Raw genomic sequence first — 18,966 nt, forward strand, 5'->3', positions numbered from 1 at the left:
GTCATCCCATGAACCCCATAGGATTCGGATGCGCATAATCTATCGTTCTTATGGTCTATCCAGGAGGAAGGTGCGAACATGAGGATCTGGAAGTGTCAACGATGAGCTCGGGCAGCTCATGAATGGTGATACGGACGGGAGTGTGGTGAAATATCATCGAGCTCTGGGGGGACAGGGTGAAAGGGCTATGCAGTGTTTCAAACCTCGACGTGCCACCAAAGAAAGAGATGACAAGGTTTCATACAGACGAGTACATCGAGCTGTTGGAAATGGTCAATCCGGACAATGCCGAGATTTTGACTGGCGGGGGTACAAGATGTAAGTCAACAATCTCATCCATCATCATGAAGCTCACTTGTAGGCCTAATAGGGGAAGATTGTCCACCTTTCGAAGGGGTTTTCGAATTTTGCACCATCTCGGCCGGAGGTTCTATCAGTGAGCTTTTACAGGCTGCGTGGAATTGAGACTGAGTCATAGGTGCTGCTGAACGAATCAATTCTGGCCACGCAGATATTGCCATCAATTGGGCCGGAGGACTTCATCACGCCAAGAAGAACGAAGCAAGTGGATTCTGTTATGTGAACGACATGTGAGTCAGGTTTTGGGTACTTGCATCTCACCCGCTGACGCTCAAGTGTACTCGCCATCTTGGAACTGCTTCGTATACACACGCGAGTGCTGTATATCGACGTAGACGTACATCATGGCGATGGGGTCGAAGAAGCATTCTACACCACCGACCGTGTCATGACCGCTAGTTTTCATCGATTTGGAGAGTTTTTTCCAGGAACGGGAGATGTCAGAGTTAGTAGCTATGTTTGTGCTTCCGTGCTCAACTGATGACTATAGGATGTTGGAATGGGTCGCGGGAAAGGATATGCAGTCAATGTCCCTTTGAGAGACGGTATCACGAACGAATCATTCCATTACATCTTCAAACCGGTCAGCTCTTTCGTTCAAGTCAGTTGAGGACGAGCTGAACAGACAGATCATACAGCACATCATCGATTGGTTCCGACCCGGTGCGGTGGTTTTGCAGATGGGTGCGGATTCCCTGTCTGGTGACAAGCTCGGTGGATTCAATCTAACATTGGACGGTGAGTCACATGACCGTGTTTGGAATCGAATTTGATGTTCAGGTCATGCTGAGTGCGCCCGTTTTGTGAAGAGCTTCAATATCCCCACTATCATGCTTGGCGGTGGTGGGTACACAACGTCAGTCCGCTCATTCTTCCATTCCTGTCATGGGGGCTGATAAGACAGGAAGAATGTCGCACGAGCATGGACCAACGAAACGGCCGTCATGTGCGGTCGTGAGCTTCCTCTAGACTTGCCGTACAATCAATAGTGGGGTTTTCCCTTCATACACACCTCATGTGGCAGGGCAATTACTGATTAGTAGCATGGAGTATTACGGACCGAGGTACAAACTTGAGGTTCTGCCGAATAATACAGACGATCACAATCCTACCACCTACCTGGACAATATCAAGTAAGCTCTCTGAGTGCGTCACGATTCTTCGCAGTCTAACGTCTAGGAAATCTGTGATTGAGCATCTGAGATCTCTACCCCACGCTCCGGCTGCTCAGATGAAAAGTCGATCCAGTCGTGGTGTGGGGGATGTCCTCGGACTGAAGAAAGACGAGCTTTCAGATCCGGAAGATGAGATTGAGGCGACAGTCAAAAGTGCGTATCTATCCTAACACATTCGCTCCCTTTGCATACTTTCACCATCATCTTCATCCTCGGCAACCATCAGGTCTCATCAGTCCGTGTATCATGATGCTGATCTCTAGAGCTGAAACGTAAACGCGATCTGAATGGCACGTACATACCTCCATCAGAGTCCGACTCTGAAGATGACTCCTATGCTAAAGCCGACCAAAGCCTTCGACAAGGCATCATCAACGGGATCTCCAGGAACACAATGGTTGTCCGTACCAGACGGAAAGTTCAGACGGCGGATGAGCAAGATGAAGAGGATGAAGATCCTTGTGGGGCTCGGACTGCAGGGAACAAGAAACGAACTTTTTTTAGATCATCCGTTTCTGATCTCAGAGGGGTTTTATCGATCCCTGCCGTAGGTCTCAATGGCTCTGGGCATGGGATCAGAGTTCATGGAGCGACACATGTGACGGGTGGAACAGGCATAGTGGAGACATGGGTTGGAGAATTGAGAAATCGAGTGTCGAGGGCTGGTTCTTCGACAAGTGTGGTGTGATTACCGTAATATCTCACATACATTCTTCATAATGATACGATTCTTCTCATCCCTGACCTGATCTCCTAACAGAGTGGGTGTTTCTGAGATTCAATTCATTAAATTGCATCACATGCATCAATAACCCAGGGTATAGAGATAATTCTTACGACCTGACTACACACCGATGAGACCGAGCCAGAAACATACCCAAGGCGCAATACAGTATCAAGAAAGACGAAAATCTTTTCGACTCTCACGATGAAACCATATCTTTCCGTCAGCCTAAATTCTCTCTCAATGTGAAGTTCCATGTGGTCTTGTGCATTGTAGAGGTCAAAATGACTCACTTTAGCAGCAGTCAAGATTAACAGAGCTACGTTATCATCCGATTGAATTGTAAGTCTTGTCTTGCCAAAAGGACGGAAAGCTAATCTCGCAGTTTCCTGTCGGGAGGGAGAATGACATATTGCCAAACCGGGAGAAGAAGTCCATGAGTATGTACCGAAGGAGGTATGAATCCGGATCCTAATCATCAGTTTCTCCCTCCTTGTCCCCACACAGATCCCAGATCCCCGGCAATGTCAGATGCTCATTTCTTCGGAAAGTATCATGAGTTACTGGGATAGGGTGATATTCAGGGTGAGGTAATATTGAAAACTCACCCATCTTCACTTGGCCCTTCTTTCAAACTCAACATCACTTTTTCTGTACTTTTCTCCTCCTCAACTACATCATTCTCCTGTACCACTGGCTTGGGGTACAGAAGCACATATGCACCATCAACACCTTCCTCTAACCGTGCCACCACTCCTTGTTCACCTTTGAGAAGAAGAATGACCTTTTCCTCGTTCGCGCTAGGACAAACCACCTTCCATATCTCACTTTCCCCACTGCTTGAATGACTCGATTCTCCCGACGGACTAATAGGCGATCGCTGTCCTATTTGTCCTTCTTCCAATGAAAACTTCACACTTCTAGAACTATGAATCGGAGAATTAATCCTTGCTGGAGACTTTGGTTTTTCAACATCTTGACTGAACACTAAAGCTCCTTCCTTTTTATCCAACTGAACCACCCAAACCCTCTCATTCTTACTTTTACTCTTACGGAGTCCGGGAGAAGATAGCCCCACTGAGATCGAATCTGCTTTCCCTTCTTTAGGACTGAGAGGACTGAGTGAAGCTCTTTTGAACCAAGATAGCGGACTACGTAAGGGAGATCTAGGTGTTTGTAAAGGTGTTAAAGGTAATTCGATCCTAATCTTCTTATTCCCTCCATCCCCCATAGTGGCAGTATTAGGAGGTGTAGGTGTCATACTTTCTTTTTCAGAAGATAATAAAGTAGATAATTTCCAACGAAACTTCTTTTGGCTATTGTTTGATTTAGACATAGGAGTATCTGGTGTTTGAGGAGATATTTGATGATGATGTGTAATTGGAGAAGAAGTAGAATCGGACCAAGTGGAAATAGGTCTTTGAACGATTATGGTACATGGATGAGCATCTTGATTAGATTCTTCGTTTCCCTGAGAAATCGGGGATGATATTCCGTTCAGGTCGGAAGATGATGATGAGTCAGGATAAGTAATGGGAGAAATCGGTTTAGGTTGAATATTCGTGTGAAGTTGATATTTCTCTTCATTTTCCCCTCGAGGGAATACGGTAGCTGTAGTTGTAGAGGACATTTCGTAGAGTTACTTGGAGATGAAATGAATGAGATGAAGACGTAGATTGATTTGTGAGAAAGAAAAATTGACATGATTCGAAGAAGATGGAGGAGAAATCCCTTTGACAGATGACTTTCTAAGGGATGAAAAAGCGGAAAGACGTGAAGGATATGGATATACAGGTAAGCTGATGAAGGAGGGAGTCTGTGATAGATTAGTAATTTTTTTTAGTGAGAATAGGAAGGAATAGCCCTTTGGTAATGGATGAGGAAGGGATTCAAGTGGCTTGATAAGGTTGTTTCAAAGGATATATAGAAGAGATACCTTTGAAAGGTAGTTAGGTTGTACCTTTGCTACATGACAACGACGTTTTAGACTCCGGAGAAAACGGAATCCGTGCGCATCAATAGTGACTGCTCAATCGATACGAGATATCGGGAATTGAGTTGGATATCAACTTCACTAGATTTGAGCAGGTTGTGGAGAGTGTGTCAAGTACACCGAGAGAGGGGAGGGTCTTTATACTATCGGTGCAGTCTAACGGTCACATATAAACTTCATAGATTCCTAAGATACCACTGACACATATGTATGTATCTATGCAAACACTACAAGTATGAATGCTTGATGAGGATTCAAAGCTCATGGCCGCGGTGTCCAACTTCGAAGCCAAAAAGTTTTGGTCCACCTCCGGCACTATTGGCCTGGCTGTTTGTGGGAGAGGGAGTTAACCATGGGGACTCTTGGACAGTAGTCGTCACGGTTGTCTCTGAGCCGCCCGGAACTGACGTGGTGATCTCTTCGACCACTTGCAAGTCAGTTCTTGTCCCCTTAATATCATCTGTGGTTCCCACATCCTTACATCGTCTGTTCCCATATATCTTGGATTCTGTTTCCTTTTGGGTACCTCCCACCGCAAATTCGGACCCAATGGAGTGTTAGCCGATAGAATCGGGCCGGGACGGCCGAACCGCCGTTAGAATTACCCCTTCCGTCGAATATTTCTCCGTTCAACTTATCCTCTGAACTTTATTCGATCGTCTCTGGTTTTATGCGTGTGAGTGGAATGTGATAAGTATAGAGACATGTAGAATTGATGCATGCTCTTTTTCCCCTCTGTATTATCATCTAATTATAAGCGTTAACAGATTAACAGTCGGAAGACCACATACCTCTGTGTATAACATAACAAAGGCAAGTTCCCATTTCTACTCTCCTCATAATGACCTCTGTGTCGTCTAAGATCTCTCTTGAGAACCACCCAAAGTTATCCCACGATCCAGCATCGTATGCTCCGTGGAGGAAGTCGATCGAGGTGTATCTACAGATAGGTGACGTGTGGAATATCGTCACAGGTAATGATACCGAACCTGGTCGCGTAGGGGTTAGATCGGCAGCTGAGAGGGCGGGATCAGTACCTCCTACCACGCCCGTCGAAGGGCAAGTGGCTGGTAGAAGGATTACTGGAGAAGAGTGGAAGGAATGGGAAAAGTGGCAAGCGAGGGAGAATAAAGCGCAGGGGATGATCAAGGGAACAGTGTCGGATGCCGTGATGCTTGATATATCTGAGAAGATGTCAGCTAAAGAAATGTGGGACTACTGCATAGCCCTGCATGTAACAGCGACGATCGAGAATCAAAGGAATGTCCGTCAAGCGTTGTTTAGCTATGACTTAAGGGACGATGCGACGGCCGAAGAAATGGCCAAGCATGTAGAGGATTTCTCGAAGACGATGTCCGAAGCGAGATTGGTAGGGTTGAAGTTTGACTCACAGGAACGAGCTGGGTTATTCCTCAATACCATTCTAGCACCATCCTACAGGATCATTCAGATCGAAGTAACATCCCTCATAGCAGAGGAAAGAACTTGGGAAAAGGTCTTATCGATCTTCAATAAAGAAACGGCGAGACGTAAAGCGCGCCCTGTTGGTAGAACCAATAGGAAGGGATTCGCGATGTTCGTCGAAGGAAATAAAGGAATGAGGGTGAACCGAGATAATATCTCTGATGGTCAGCCCAGAAAAGAAACCAGAAAGTGTTATAACTGTGACACTGTAGGACATCTAGCGAAGTACTGTCGTAAACCTAAAAGAGAGGATACGAACAGGAAGGAAAACGCAGATGGAAAGGATGGAGGTAAAAAGAAATGGAGGAATAATAATAATAATAAGAATAATAAGAAAGGACATACGGTCTCGAAGGATGAGAACCAGTCCAAGGATAACTCCAAAACCTCCTTGATGTATTCGTCATTGGATGGTGAACATGAGGCGTGGGCCGGGATGGCCATGTCGACAGAATCGTGGTTCGATGATGACGAAGGGTACACGAGTAATATCGTATGGCCCGAAGAAATTGAAAACCCGTGGGTTGAGGATAAGGATAATGAGTGGGTGGGATTAGCTACAGAGTCTAATGATGTAAGCCACACTCGTGTAATCCCCACCTGGGTAGTGGACAGTGGTGCTACTCACCACATAACTCCTCACAGGTCGATAATGACGAATATTAAAAGACTAGTGGAGCCGAGAGTGTTCGGACTAGCATCTGGCAAGTCAATGACGGCTTGGGAAACAGGTGACATTAACCTCGAACTAGATTCAGGACAGAAAATGGTACTGAAAGATGTACATCACGTCCCCACAGCGAAGATAAGTCTTCTATCCCTCTCGAAGTTACTCTCATGGGGATGGAAGGCGAATCTAAGCAGCAGTGGTGGATGGATAGGTAAAGGTAAAGAGAAACTAGGTTTGAGGAAACATGACTCACTATGGTCGGTACGATTTGGCAGAGCGATGTCTGCCGCGATGATCGTGATATCGACACCGAAGGCGACTTCACCACTTGAATCTGAGCATCAGCGACTCGGACATATAGGTGTAGATAAACTAAAGAGTCTAGGTAGACAGGGACTATTGAAGAAGGACTGGGACACTTACAAGAACGATCCCTTTACAACCGATAAATGTCCCGCCTGTATGCAGGCCAAGATAACACGTCTACCGAAGAATAAAGAAGCACCAATGTTAAAAGGAGATGGTGAAGGAGTAGGAATGGATGTCGATATTGCTGGCCCGTTCGGTCCGGCGATAAAAGGTGAACGATATTTCTTCGTTGGTGTAGAAAGGGCGAGTCGAATTGTGTTCGCCGTACCGATAACGACGAAGAACGAATCGTCAGATATCGTTCGACAGTGTATCTCGAAATTAGAGAAACAGCTTGGTGAAAGGGTGAGGGTGATTAGGTCTGATGGGGGAGGTGAATTCGATAGCCTCGATATGAGGGAATTCTACCTATCAGCAGGGATCAACCACTACATCACACCAAGATACACACCAGAATTAAATGGAGTGGCGGAAAGAATGATACGTACCTTGAAGGGGATGGTATCAACGATGTTATTCGACTCAGGACTACCGAACGAATATTGGTCCTATGCTGTCAGATACGCCGCCATTATAATTATGAAAACCTCGATTGGTGTCAGTGGTAAATCAGGCTGGACATCACTCACAGGAAGAGACACGAACTTAGATAGCGTGTGGAGATTTGGTGAACGATGTTTCGTTCAGATACCAAGAGAGATAAGGCTGAAGTCGAACTTCACGATACCTAGGGGTTCGTCAGCCATTATACTAGGTCAGGATGAGGGTGTGAGCGGTTGGATCGTTAGAATGGACGGATCGGGACGAATCGAACACTCACGAGACGTTCGTCGCTCGACAGGACGAATGGTGGCTACTAGAGAGTCGCCAGATGTCATCCAAACCCCTCTTGACGCCATCGAAGTGGACCTAGACCCCGTCGTCAACGAAGAAATTTTCCCTGACGACCGCTCAGAAAGTGGCGAACAGGAAAATATCGATAATGAACAAGGAAATGATGTCGATAGAGACAACTCACCTAATACAGGCCCACAACCTACTGAAAGACGACGAGGACAGGGCATTTGGGGAGGAAATTGGATCTATGAGAACGATATCGTCGAAAATGAGAGAAATGATGAGGAAGGAAGAAATGATGGGGATGAGGGGATCCTGACGACACGTCACGGACGAATTATTCGACCCCCCCACCGTTTTGCAGGCCTAACAGACTCGTTCCTAGACTTTGGTCGCGAGCCTAATAAGTTAGTCTCACTCGCCTCTATCGCAGGTATCGAAAGTGATACTTCTCTCATTGATCCTATCTCTCCTGAAGAAGCAGTAAACGGCCCAGATGGTGAGAAGTGGCTGGAATCCATGGAGAAAGAGATATCTAACATCGAATCTAAAGAAACATGGGTGGAAACGGTGTTACCACCGGGCCGTAAAGCCATTGGATGTAAATGGGTATTCAAAGTGAAGACAGATTCAGAAGGAAACTTACTAAAGTATAAATCCAGACTAGTAGCTCAAGGATTCTCACAGGTACCAGGTGTCGACTACGAAGAGACATTCGCACCTGTCGGTAGATCGGGGTCGTTACGAATACTCTTGACTATAGCGGCCACCGAAGATCTCGAAATTCGTCAGGCCGATGTCGAAGGGGCGTATTTAAACGGTAAACTCGATGTAGAAATTTACATGAAGTATCCCAAGGGGATAAAACCGAAGCCTGGATGTAATACCTTGAAGTTAGTTAAGTCTCTTTACGGTTTAAAGCAATCTGGCAGGACATGGTGGATAGAACTCGGCGAAGGATTATCTCACCTAGGTTTTTCAAGAATCGAATCAGATTGGGGTCTTTACTACAGACCAGAAGGGAAAATCGAAGGAAAGGGAGCAGCAATACTGCTAGCCTATGTCGATGATCTGGTATTAGCCACGAAGTCGAAGGAAGAAGCGAAGGAAATTTTCGATGGGCTAGGTAAAAGGTGGATAATAACCGACCTGGGGGAGATAAGTACTATCTTAGGTATGAAGGTAACAAGGAACAGAGAAGAAAAGACAATATGGTTAAACCAACCAGCATATATCGATAAGATAATTCAGAAGTTTCCAGAAAACGACTTACATCGAGACCGAAAAACGCCATTACCCCTTACTGCGAAAAATCCATCGATGTCGGAGGTGGAGAGTGAAATTCGACCATTTCAAGAATTAATAGGATGTCTACAGTGGTTAGCCACATGTACTCGACCCGACATATCATATGCCGCCTCATACCTTGCTAGGTACCTCACTAAACCGACGAAGAAAGTATGGGAAGAAGGGATAATGGTAATTACCTACCTTCGGTCCACTCGTTTACATGGTATTCGTCTCGGTGGCGAGGCTAGCGATCTAGCAGGATGGGTTGATGCCGATTGGGCAGGTTGTAAAGACACACGACGATCAACTACAGGTTGGATATTCATGATGAACAACTCACCGATAACCTGGAGTTCAAAAAGACAAGCTACAGTATCGTCGTCGACAGTCGAAGCAGAATACATCGCGATGGCTGAAGCAGCGAAGGAAGCTCAGTGGTTGAGAGGATTATTGAGGGAGATAGGCTATGATCAGCTAAATCCTACTACATTAAACTGCGATAACCAAGGATCGATATCACTGGCGAGAAAACCTGGTACTCACCAGAGGACAAAACATATCGATATTCGACATCATGCTCTTCGAGATCTAGTCAGTAATAAAGTTATTGAACTAGCATACGTCAGCACTGTCTATCAGAGAGCAGATGTACTTACGAAAGCTTTAGGTGGACCAGTACACTCGGTGAATATGTCAGCGATACGTGTAGAACCACCGAAGAAGAAAAACACTGGTTCAGTATACGTGACATTAGATGATGATGAAATCATCGATTACGATTATTCTGATTTCGAGGATCTAGGAGATCTGTCAGGTGGTACAGAGAACGAAGTGGTACCAGAGAGAGAAGTAGTACCAGAAGGAGAAGTGTGGGTGGAAGGAACTTCAGAGAAACCCACCGAAGGAAAAGTTCTCGTGAGCCAAAATGTAAAATTTTCAGGTGTACCTAAGAATGTGAGTAATTCGAAGATAGGTCAAAAACCACCGGTAGAACCTAGAGTCATTAGAGAGATGAAAGAGAAGAGTGAGAGAAGGGATAAGATGATACATAGTGGAGGTTCTACTCAACCTCCATCGTCAAATCCACGAATTTCGGGAACTTGGGCTGGTAACCAGCGACTTTATAACCACCGAGGACAGCCTCGATCTTTTCGTGGAGAGAGTCAACAGTATCAACGATCTCTTGTACCCTCGCATGGGTACCACCACCTTCCAATAGAGCGTTCCCTAGCAAAAGGAAATGTTTATCGAGGTTCGATTTCAAGATCCCCAGTTCAAATTGTACCTTCTGAGAGAGATCTCAAACTCAATAAAGTTCATGACATGACGAACAGTAATAAACTTACAGTCGGGAGGATTGCTGGGGAGCAACCTAAGGACAGGACGATCAGACGGTCCAGGAACCGAGGGAGTAGCGATAGTCGCGAGAACAGCAGGAGAAATTTGGGACATGATGATTTCGCTACTAATGATAGATATCGTCAGCCTGGTACTCGAAGCAATTTCATCGATTCTCGGGATCCTACTAGCAAACCTGAAGTTTTAAGAAGCAGAAAGGATAAAGGGAAGTTCAGAGAGTCACAAATGAGAGATAGAAGTGGAGAAAGACGAAAGGTGGACATACCGTTAATTGGAGGTAAAAGTGATGAAGTAAAAGGAAAGATAGAGAAGAGTCAGTCGTCAGTAGTGAGTGGTAGCCACGTGTCAGAGCGGAGCCCCGCGGGGGGCCCCACAGAAATTCATTTCACGATTTCACCTACCACTACTACCACACACATAACACTCAATATTTCATCATTACTACCTTCTACATCATCACAAACCTCGCCGTCGCCATCGATAAATCGTCCGGGACTACTGCAGAGTCGTGCATTGTCCCGTGGGGGAGTGTTAGCCGATAGAATCGGGCCGGGACGGCCGAACCGCCGTTAGAATTACCCCTTCCGTCGAATATTTCTCCGTTCAACTTATCCTCTGAACTTTATTCGATCGTCTCTGGTTTTATGCGTGTGAGTGGAATGTGATAAGTATAGAGACATGTAGAATTGATGCATGCTCTTTTTCCCCTCTGTATTATCATCTAATTATAAGCGTTAACATGGAGGACACGTCAACAATCATGCTCGAGGTCTTACCATCTGCACCCGTCACTACTGTTAATTGACCTTGATCTTGTATGACAGGGGTTTTGGGGTATATATCCACGCATGTAGCAGCAAGGACATGAGGCTTGTGGGTGATGGTAGCATCCAAGGGACTGGACGTCCTCGAGACGGAGGGAGATAGAGCCAGAGAGGGAGGCGAGGAGGAAGACGAGGCAGCACTCAACAATAGAGCCAAAGTTGTGGCGGTGAGGGTGGGGGCGGGGATTTTCATAGTTAGTTGACAACTTGGGAAGAGTGAAGAGATGGGTCCTACCCTGAAAGTTGATATAGTTTTCAAGTGTGGAGGTCAACGGCCCGCACCGCCATTTCCGCGTGAACGGAGGGTGAGAGAAATTTCATATACGTTTCCCCGCGGGGCTGTGTTGGTAGGATCTCAGACCTTCTGAGAAGGGATTGTAGTTCACCGTTGAGAAAACTTCTCACGGATTGATCTAGCCGTTATCATGGGCCATAAAATGTGTGAAAGAAAATGTGAACATATCTAGGGTGGTGGGGGTTTCTCAGAAGTCGTGGGATGGTACGTTCTTGAATATAGAATGAAGGCTAGAAGGATCTTCATCGTCATCTTTCAATGTACGTGCGGAGTGATTCAATTGTCTTCAATATCTACAAGTTGACTTACATAACTCTCACCTGGCAAAAACGTCCTTCAAGATCTAATGTGAAACAAATATTCCAATACCATACAGCACTCTTCAGTTCCGTGGGCCGACTCATATGTACATGTGGTGATAGTCCCCCTCAGGGGATGTTTGCTGATAATTAGATGGTAATACAGAGGGGAAAAAGAGCATGCATCAATTCTACATGTCTCTATACTTATCACATTCCACTCACACGCATAAAACCAGAGACGATCGAATAAAGTTCAGAGGATAAGTTGAACGGAGAAATATTCGACGGAAGGGGTAATTCTAACGGCGGTTCGGCCGTCCCGAACAGTCCTCCACTTCGATATAAGGAGTGGTCATCGCCTCGTACCGCCTCCCCGAGGACTTCTCTCCGATCATCTTGATTCTCACGCCTTCCTTACATTCGAGCTTCGACACTTATTGAGCTTCTTCGGACGGATCAAAGATCGATGCCGTGGTCGCACGATCTCACGATCTCATGTTCTCGCGTTCCCTTGGTCGCACGGTCCAAATCGCGATTTTGAGAAATTCGCCACATTGGGTCAAGTGCCACAATTGCCACTTTGGGGTTTTTTTTTTGATTTTCAGGGGTTCTTCCGACAAGACTATAGAACGGAAAGTGTCAGCACAGCTATCAATCGACTTCCTTTGTCTCATCTTTCAGTCTTTCCTATGATCAACGAACAATAAGAATCTTATTCAGTGGATGTCTATCATGAGGTTATGGTGAGTCAAAAACGGTGCAGACGATGACGTAGGGGATCAGCTGATCAAGGGCAGATTCCGCTTTGATCTTGATCTTTTCAACTTTGTCAACCGACTTTGGTCTTTTCTTCTCTTCTCTTACTTCGAATACGGAACATTCTTTGATTCTGCTTGGCCGATAGGGGAATTTCAGAGCGGGCGAACACTGCGACTGTCTTATTCCGGTCTGAAGGTGAGTAACGTTACGTGAACAAATGTTTGACTCTTCCATCAACGAGGGACGGAGAATGATCCCCTTCCCATCTTCCTCTCCTGTCGGCTGCAGCTGCCCACTCAAATCAAGTCGGTTGAATCCTCCGAGACCTCCGACGTAATGCATGTAACCAGTGTTGATATTCTGGGCTGATGTTCAGCTTCCACGCCGGTCTAATCCTCAAAAAAACAGACGTCATCATTCCTCTTCTCTCTCGAAACGCGTCTTCGCCACTGCCCTCAGACAAGTTTAATATTTGGTGATGTAAGTTTTTGACGTCCTTCAATCTAAGACCCGGTTAAACGACACTCATCTGTCCTTTCGGACCATCCCAAATTGTTCTGTCAGGCTGATCTTTTAGACCTCTTCTCAGTCTTGTGTCTCTTCACCACTTGATATCTTTTTCCTCCCCCTTTAGACCTGGAGGCCACCACGTAGACATGCCTTCGCAGGAGGCTTCACTGGCCGACCCTGCAACGGCGTATACTTTGTTGGAGAAACTTGGCACTGGTAGCTTCGGGACCGTTTGGAAAGCGTGAGCTTCTTATTTCGTGCACTTCTTCAACTGATGTCAGTTCTCACAATGAGACCGGACAAATAGTCGCCATTAAGATGATTGGTATGTCATATTCTACTACAGCCTCCCATGTTGCTGACCCTTTCCAGATCTGGAATCATCCGACGATGATATCACCGAGATTCAGGCTGAGATTGCACATCTGTCGACATGCTCGTCATCCCACATCACAAAGTACTACGGTAGCTTTGTGCGAGGATGGAGATTGTGGATCGTTATGGAGTATCTGGCCGGAGGAAGCTGTCTTGACTTGGTGAATCATTCAAGTGTCACACGAGATACTGCTTACGGTCCAACAGCTAAAACCTGGTGTATTCACAGAACCGCAAATAGCGGCCATCTGTCGTGAACTCCTACTCGGTCTTGACTACCTGCACTCAGAAGGGAAGATTCATCGTGATATTAAAGCGGCCAATGTACTCCTTAGCTCCACCGGTGAAGTCAAGCTTGGTGAGTCTTATTGTGTTTAACGGATCTGTGGCTGATGAGTAAAGCCGATTTTGGAGTTGCAGCTCAACTTTCCTCTCATAAATCCCAAAGACATACATTTGTTGGAACTCCCTTTTGGATGGCCCCCGAGGTGATCCGTCAAGCGGGCTACGACGTCCGAGCGGATATCTGGTCCCTTGGTATCACAGCTATTGAGATGGCCAAGGGTGAACCTCCGTTGGCGGAGTATCATCCTATGCGTGTTTTGTTTCTCATTCCCAAGGCCAAAGCGCCGAGGCTGGATCCTCAGGAAGGGTGGAGTGAAGATTTTATGGACTTCATTGCAACATGTCTTCAGAAAGATCCAAAAGACGTGGGTGATCCCACTTCAGGGAGTACGATGTCTCATTGACGCGATAGAGAGCCACAGCAAAAGAGCTATTGCAACATAAATTCATCCGTTCGGCACCAAGAACGTCCCACCTCGCCAAATTAGTCGAAAGATATCAAGTGTATAAAGCTAATTCGCCCCGCAAATCGACGACCATCAGTCAGACTCTCACGAGACAAGCGGCAGGTCACGATGGCACGACAATGATTGGCAACGAAACAATGCGAAGCGAATGGAACTTTGACGAAACGATAAGAGGTACTGTCAGAGGTGTCCCGGTGACACTGGATCTGGCCGAGATGGAGGATGATGAGTGGGATCTAAATGAAGAGGACGAGTTTGATCAGGCCAGGAGTATCTTGGAAGCTGCAACACTTCATGTGAGCTATTTGTCGTTTCTTGCCTTACACCAGCTAATCCCGTGTAGGGCTCGAACTTGTCTCTGCCCTCGCTTGAGCGATCATCGTCCAACGCCACAGCGTCATTTGGTACATCACCTCAAACACCAAATTCCGAAACTGTAGATCTGAAATCTTCAGGTGGTAGCAGTGGTAGATCCACGTGGAGGGAGAGACATGATCAAGGCCGAGGTACAGTTGTCAAGGAAGGTGATGTGGGGGATGGGTGAGTGTCTCTTTCTGACGATATGACATCTCTGACTATGGAAGCTTCTCGACAGTCCGGCCAGTCAAGAAAGTTGATGCGGCTGGCTCACAGCGTCTTTCGAACGAATACATTGGGACCGGTTCTGTTCGTCGTGCTCCTTCATCAACACCTTCCGTAACGACTGAGGTCTCTCAAAAACCTCGCCGGCCCATGACAGCCCGAGGAAGAGCTGGCCAGGCTTTGGTCGAGGAGGTAGTGGTCGGTGTCCTTGATTCAGTCAGTCTACCTCCATCAATCATAGTCCCATTGCATCAGCGGAAAAATTCTTTTGCTGACCGATCAGGCGGCCTCTGGGGAGCATGATGCAGCCACTACCGAAGCTGTCAACCTTATCCGCAAGGGGTTTTCCGACTTGGGTCAGAGCAACCCCGAGATGGCTTATCGCCTGGTGATGGATATTCTCGGAGGCATCAGATCGTAAGTCTATACCACCTCAAAATCCTCAGCTGATGAGGAAGAAACGATATCGTACATTCACATATACGTAACATGTCCATGGCTGGTATAGTGGCTCCTAAGAGTAAACCTTCAATCCCGCACACGATCAGGGTGGTGGACCCGGATCGTACGAGCGAAGAGCCTGAAAGGGTGGAGGATTTGGTAAAGGAGAGAAGTCCGTTGGCGGATTTGTTGTATCTTCGATGTAAGTGGGATCTTGATACTCTTTGTTAGGATTACTGATGAGATAGGGCTTGATGGTTTAAGATTAAAGTGGATGAATCCTTGAGAGAGTAAACACGCATGATTTGGGGGTTTGTAAGTTTATGATTCGTGTACATACATGGCATTTGCATCTTGTTGTGTGGTCTTTGATGTGCTTCTCCCATACCCAATGATGAACATTTCGGGTTCTATCATCTGAGAAGTCTCCTCGCATAGCCATGAACATGTTGGACGCTACTGTGCGTAGCCCTTTGTCATTTTGGAAGACCAAAGCTGCATATGAGAGGTTTGACAAAGTCTCCTTTGTGATTCGCTCGTAGCCAAGTCAATTTGATTCCGCTCCGGCTTATTCCGAAAGATGCAAGAGAATCCCTTCGGCTACTTACCCCCTCTTCTTGCACAACATCGATCACTTCTCTCCCCTGTTTGGCGGTCTCTGTCCTATCCATCATAGATACAAGCATGATCTCTGCTCCCACTCCTTCCAACAGCCTCGATCGATAGACACATCCGGTCATACGAGTGGGTAACAAGAGACCGAGGAAAGGGTGGCGATCAAATCTTCACCACACTCGTGTCCCTTGTCCCGTGTCATTTTACCCTACTCTTTCACCTGATATCTCGTCATCCACTCATCGTCAACTCGTGGCTCGTGGGTGGTGAGCAAACTTAGATACTTCGAAACGCCGTTTGTGGAAACTTTTGAGTGATACCGAAAAGTCAAGATGTCCAAACCCAAACCAGGATTAGGCAAAGGGATCGTTCGTACCCTCGCTCATCATCATCCTTCATCTTCCATAACTTCATCTCCACTAATACTTCCTCTCGCTCCTATTGTTTCTACCTATCAACATCAAAATCAACCTTTTATTCTTCCTGGACCTCCTCCGTCCTTCCCTTTACCTGATGAACCTGGATCATCTGGATCCAGTCGACAACCAAAACCTTCGTCACTTCAACCTCTTCCATTCGATATAACCACTACGAATACTACTGGTATCATCAATTCAAATACTAGCCATGCAGGTTATGCTGGACCAAGTCGAAGAAATACATTTTCTCCACTCATATCTTCAAACGCTTATTTATCTTTATTACCATCTTGGGATCTTAATACACTTTCCTTTTCTCGTCTCACCAAAGAAATCTCTTCAGTAGGACCTATCGTTTCACCTTATATCATTCATAAAAACAGACATAAAACATTGTCCAAAAACGCTTTGAGAAGATATACGACACCAACTTCTTCTAATCGAGCAGCTGTCGAAATTTCACCTTTCACTTCCAACATTTTCACTCCACCATTACCTTCATCTCTTTTAACATTAGAGGAATTAAATTTCCCTTCTAATTTCAGTCGAAATCAAGATCAATTTTATTCATCTCCACCTCCTCCACCTTCTCCGTCTTCTTCACCAACACCAGGACAAGAACAAGCTCAACCTCCTCAAACTGTTAAAACTCGTCCTTCAAGTAATCACACAGTTCTCAGTGTTACACCATTATCAGATACTTCCGATTCACCTTCTTTTCAACTTACGAATCATCCTTCTTTCTCTTCTTATCATTATGACGATCTACATTTATCTCAACCTTCCACCGATACGAATTCTGGAACTTTAGGATTGAATTCCAATTCTTTGATTTTTCACTTGGGTTCAGCTGGTATACCAAAAGAAAGAACACCTCCTTCTTCTTATGGAAAACCACCACCACCATTACCTCGTCGAATCAGATCATTTCCTTTACCTGATATATCGCCACCCACTTCTCTTCGATCAATAGGCGTAGGGGAAGATGCGTTCTTCACGCGATTAGATGGGATGTGTATTGCAGACGGAGTTGGTTCCTGGGCGAAATCAAATAGAGGTGGAGCGGATGCAAGTCGATGGTCGAGACTGTTGACTCATTTTTGTGAAGGAGAATTGGATTCCTGGTGGGCGTCAAGGGAAGATTACATGATGAAAGCCGATGAGAAAAAGGGTTTGGAAGCGGTGGAAGTAGATGATGGACCTCATGCTTGGGCAAGAGATGGTTGGAAGGAAGGAGAAGCAAGTGAGAAAGAAAAGACAGGGTTAAAGGCCGAGAGAAGAAGAAGAAGACCTTTAAGTCCGGTGGAAATCATGCAAAAAGGATTTGAAAAATGTTTAGCTTGTTCATTACAAGAAGTGAGTCTCATCTTTCATCGACTTCCTCAACCTCGTTTGATGACTCGGAGTTGATACAATAGGGAATACACGGTTCCTCCACTTGTCTACTGGCACTACTTTATCATTCCACATTACTCATAGCGAACGTCGGGGATTGCGCTTTGTTGCTTATTCGAAATGGTCAAGTCGTATTTCGAACGGTGGAAATGCAACATTCTTTCAATTTCCCCATGCAGCTTGGAACACACAGTAGGGACGAACCAATGAAGGATGCAAAGAGATATGATGTGGGTGTGGATAGAGGAGATGTGGTGATTTTAGCTAGTGATGGATTGACTGATAACTTGGTGGGTTGTTCTCCCCTCTTGACGTCTCAGCTTCTCTTTCCCTTCACATCACCTGAGACATGACACTCTTTCAGTTCGTATCGTCAAGCATTGGTTTCCGATCCACTTACCAACCCCAATCTTTGTATCACCGCTCTCAAGGAGGAAACCTTTTCCTTCATATATGGAAAAAAAACCCGGAGGTGATGATGTGAAAAAGAATTCTGATCTTAGTTCGATGATGAAATCCTTGAAGTCCTCTCTGAATTCGCTCCACCCCTTCAAAATCTTCCTCATTTCATCAACCTTCACACTCCACCTTCTACTCCACCTACAACTTCTAATTCACTTCCTCCATTCTCTCCTCAAAAAGTATCAGAAGCACTAGCGCAAAGAGCTAGGAACGTTAGTGGACAAACTACTGCCAATACACCTTTTATGCATCGAGCAAAAGAAGAAGGTATAGATTTTGTAGGTGGTAAAAGGGATGGTAAGTCTGCCTTCCTCTCAGTATTACTCTCATGTTATCCTCCTCATTCGCCCCTCTTTGATATCATCAATATCATAAGTTCCTCCTAGCCTTTGTCTCTATTTCCACATCCTCGACTTCTTGTATATCTGTTCCGTACCTTTGCCGTCAAGTGGTCTCCACCGGCCTAATCGTTTACCGGGTAGTTGATTTCGTTATTGAAAATCATTGTGAAAAGACGACTCACTGACTGGCAGATATATCAGTCATAGTCGGTGTTATTGGTGATCGAGATGATGTCTCACCGGGTTTGGCGCTGCATACATGATTCACCCAGTTGGGTACTGTATTAGCGTTGTAATTAACGTTGTACCAATACACATACAGTTGTACGCAGTGTATCCAACAGGTTTGGTGCTTTGCATCTGCTGATATATGTCTGACTTGACCATAAGTACCATCAGGTACACATAATCTCATGAATTATGGATACAAGCCAGAAGAAGTTGACAAACAGGACGGATCCTGAGAAATTGCATGACCACATTAACTAACACGAATACGTTTGACAAACACATACATAGCACACCCATCATAAAAATTCTCCAAACGGAACAATCACATATTGACATGTAGACATACATAAGAACACACAACC

At 45.6% G+C, this 18,966-nt stretch overlaps 4 protein-coding genes across 4 annotated transcripts; 3 read left to right on the forward strand and 1 right to left on the reverse strand.

Moving 5' to 3' along the window:
- Window positions 1–227: 227 nt before the first annotated feature.
- Window positions 228–1,705, forward strand: TREMEDRAFT_24902 (uncharacterized protein; the record flags this gene model as incomplete). The annotated part of the gene is made up of 10 exons (XM_007000494.1): window positions 228–318; window positions 362–436; window positions 479–590; window positions 637–805; window positions 851–955; window positions 990–1,098; window positions 1,141–1,216; window positions 1,265–1,348; window positions 1,404–1,493; window positions 1,540–1,705. The coding sequence occupies 10 exons, from the start codon at window positions 228–230 to the stop codon at window positions 1,703–1,705; spliced, it is 1,077 nt and encodes a 358-aa protein (XP_007000556.1).
- A 725-nt stretch (window positions 1,706–2,430) lies between these two features.
- Window positions 2,431–3,889, reverse strand: TREMEDRAFT_59570 (uncharacterized protein; the record flags this gene model as incomplete). Its single annotated transcript, XM_007001667.1, has 3 exons — window positions 2,431–2,475; window positions 2,553–2,730; window positions 2,868–3,889. 3 exons carry the CDS (start codon window positions 3,887–3,889, stop codon window positions 2,431–2,433), a joined length of 1,245 nt encoding a protein of 414 aa, XP_007001729.1.
- An 8,436-nt stretch (window positions 3,890–12,325) lies between these two features.
- Window positions 12,326–15,512, forward strand: TREMEDRAFT_70965 (uncharacterized protein). The gene is made up of 14 exons (XM_007002017.1): window positions 12,326–12,405; window positions 12,460–12,616; window positions 12,798–12,901; window positions 12,999–13,172; window positions 13,213–13,256; window positions 13,304–13,467; window positions 13,514–13,664; window positions 13,709–14,016; window positions 14,064–14,414; window positions 14,462–14,658; window positions 14,703–14,916; window positions 14,984–15,117; window positions 15,159–15,343; window positions 15,390–15,512. The coding sequence occupies exons 4-14, from the start codon at window positions 13,078–13,080 to the stop codon at window positions 15,425–15,427; spliced, it is 1,881 nt and encodes a 626-aa protein (XP_007002079.1). The 5' UTR covers window positions 12,326–12,405; window positions 12,460–12,616; window positions 12,798–12,901; window positions 12,999–13,077; the 3' UTR covers window positions 15,428–15,512.
- A 576-nt stretch (window positions 15,513–16,088) lies between these two features.
- TREMEDRAFT_73064 (uncharacterized protein) lies at window positions 16,089–18,712 on the forward strand (the record flags this gene model as incomplete). Its single annotated transcript, XM_007002144.1, has 4 exons — window positions 16,089–17,531; window positions 17,594–17,860; window positions 18,074–18,329; window positions 18,566–18,712. The coding sequence occupies 4 exons, from the start codon at window positions 16,089–16,091 to the stop codon at window positions 18,634–18,636; spliced, it is 2,037 nt and encodes a 678-aa protein (XP_007002206.1). The 3' UTR covers window positions 18,637–18,712.
- Between the last annotated feature and the right edge of the window lie 254 nt (window positions 18,713–18,966).

This window comes from Tremella mesenterica, assembly GCF_000271645.1.
Source record: "Tremella mesenterica DSM 1558 unplaced genomic scaffold TREMEscaffold_1, whole genome shotgun sequence".
Classification (NCBI taxonomy): Eukaryota; Fungi; Basidiomycota; class Tremellomycetes; order Tremellales; family Tremellaceae; genus Tremella; species Tremella mesenterica.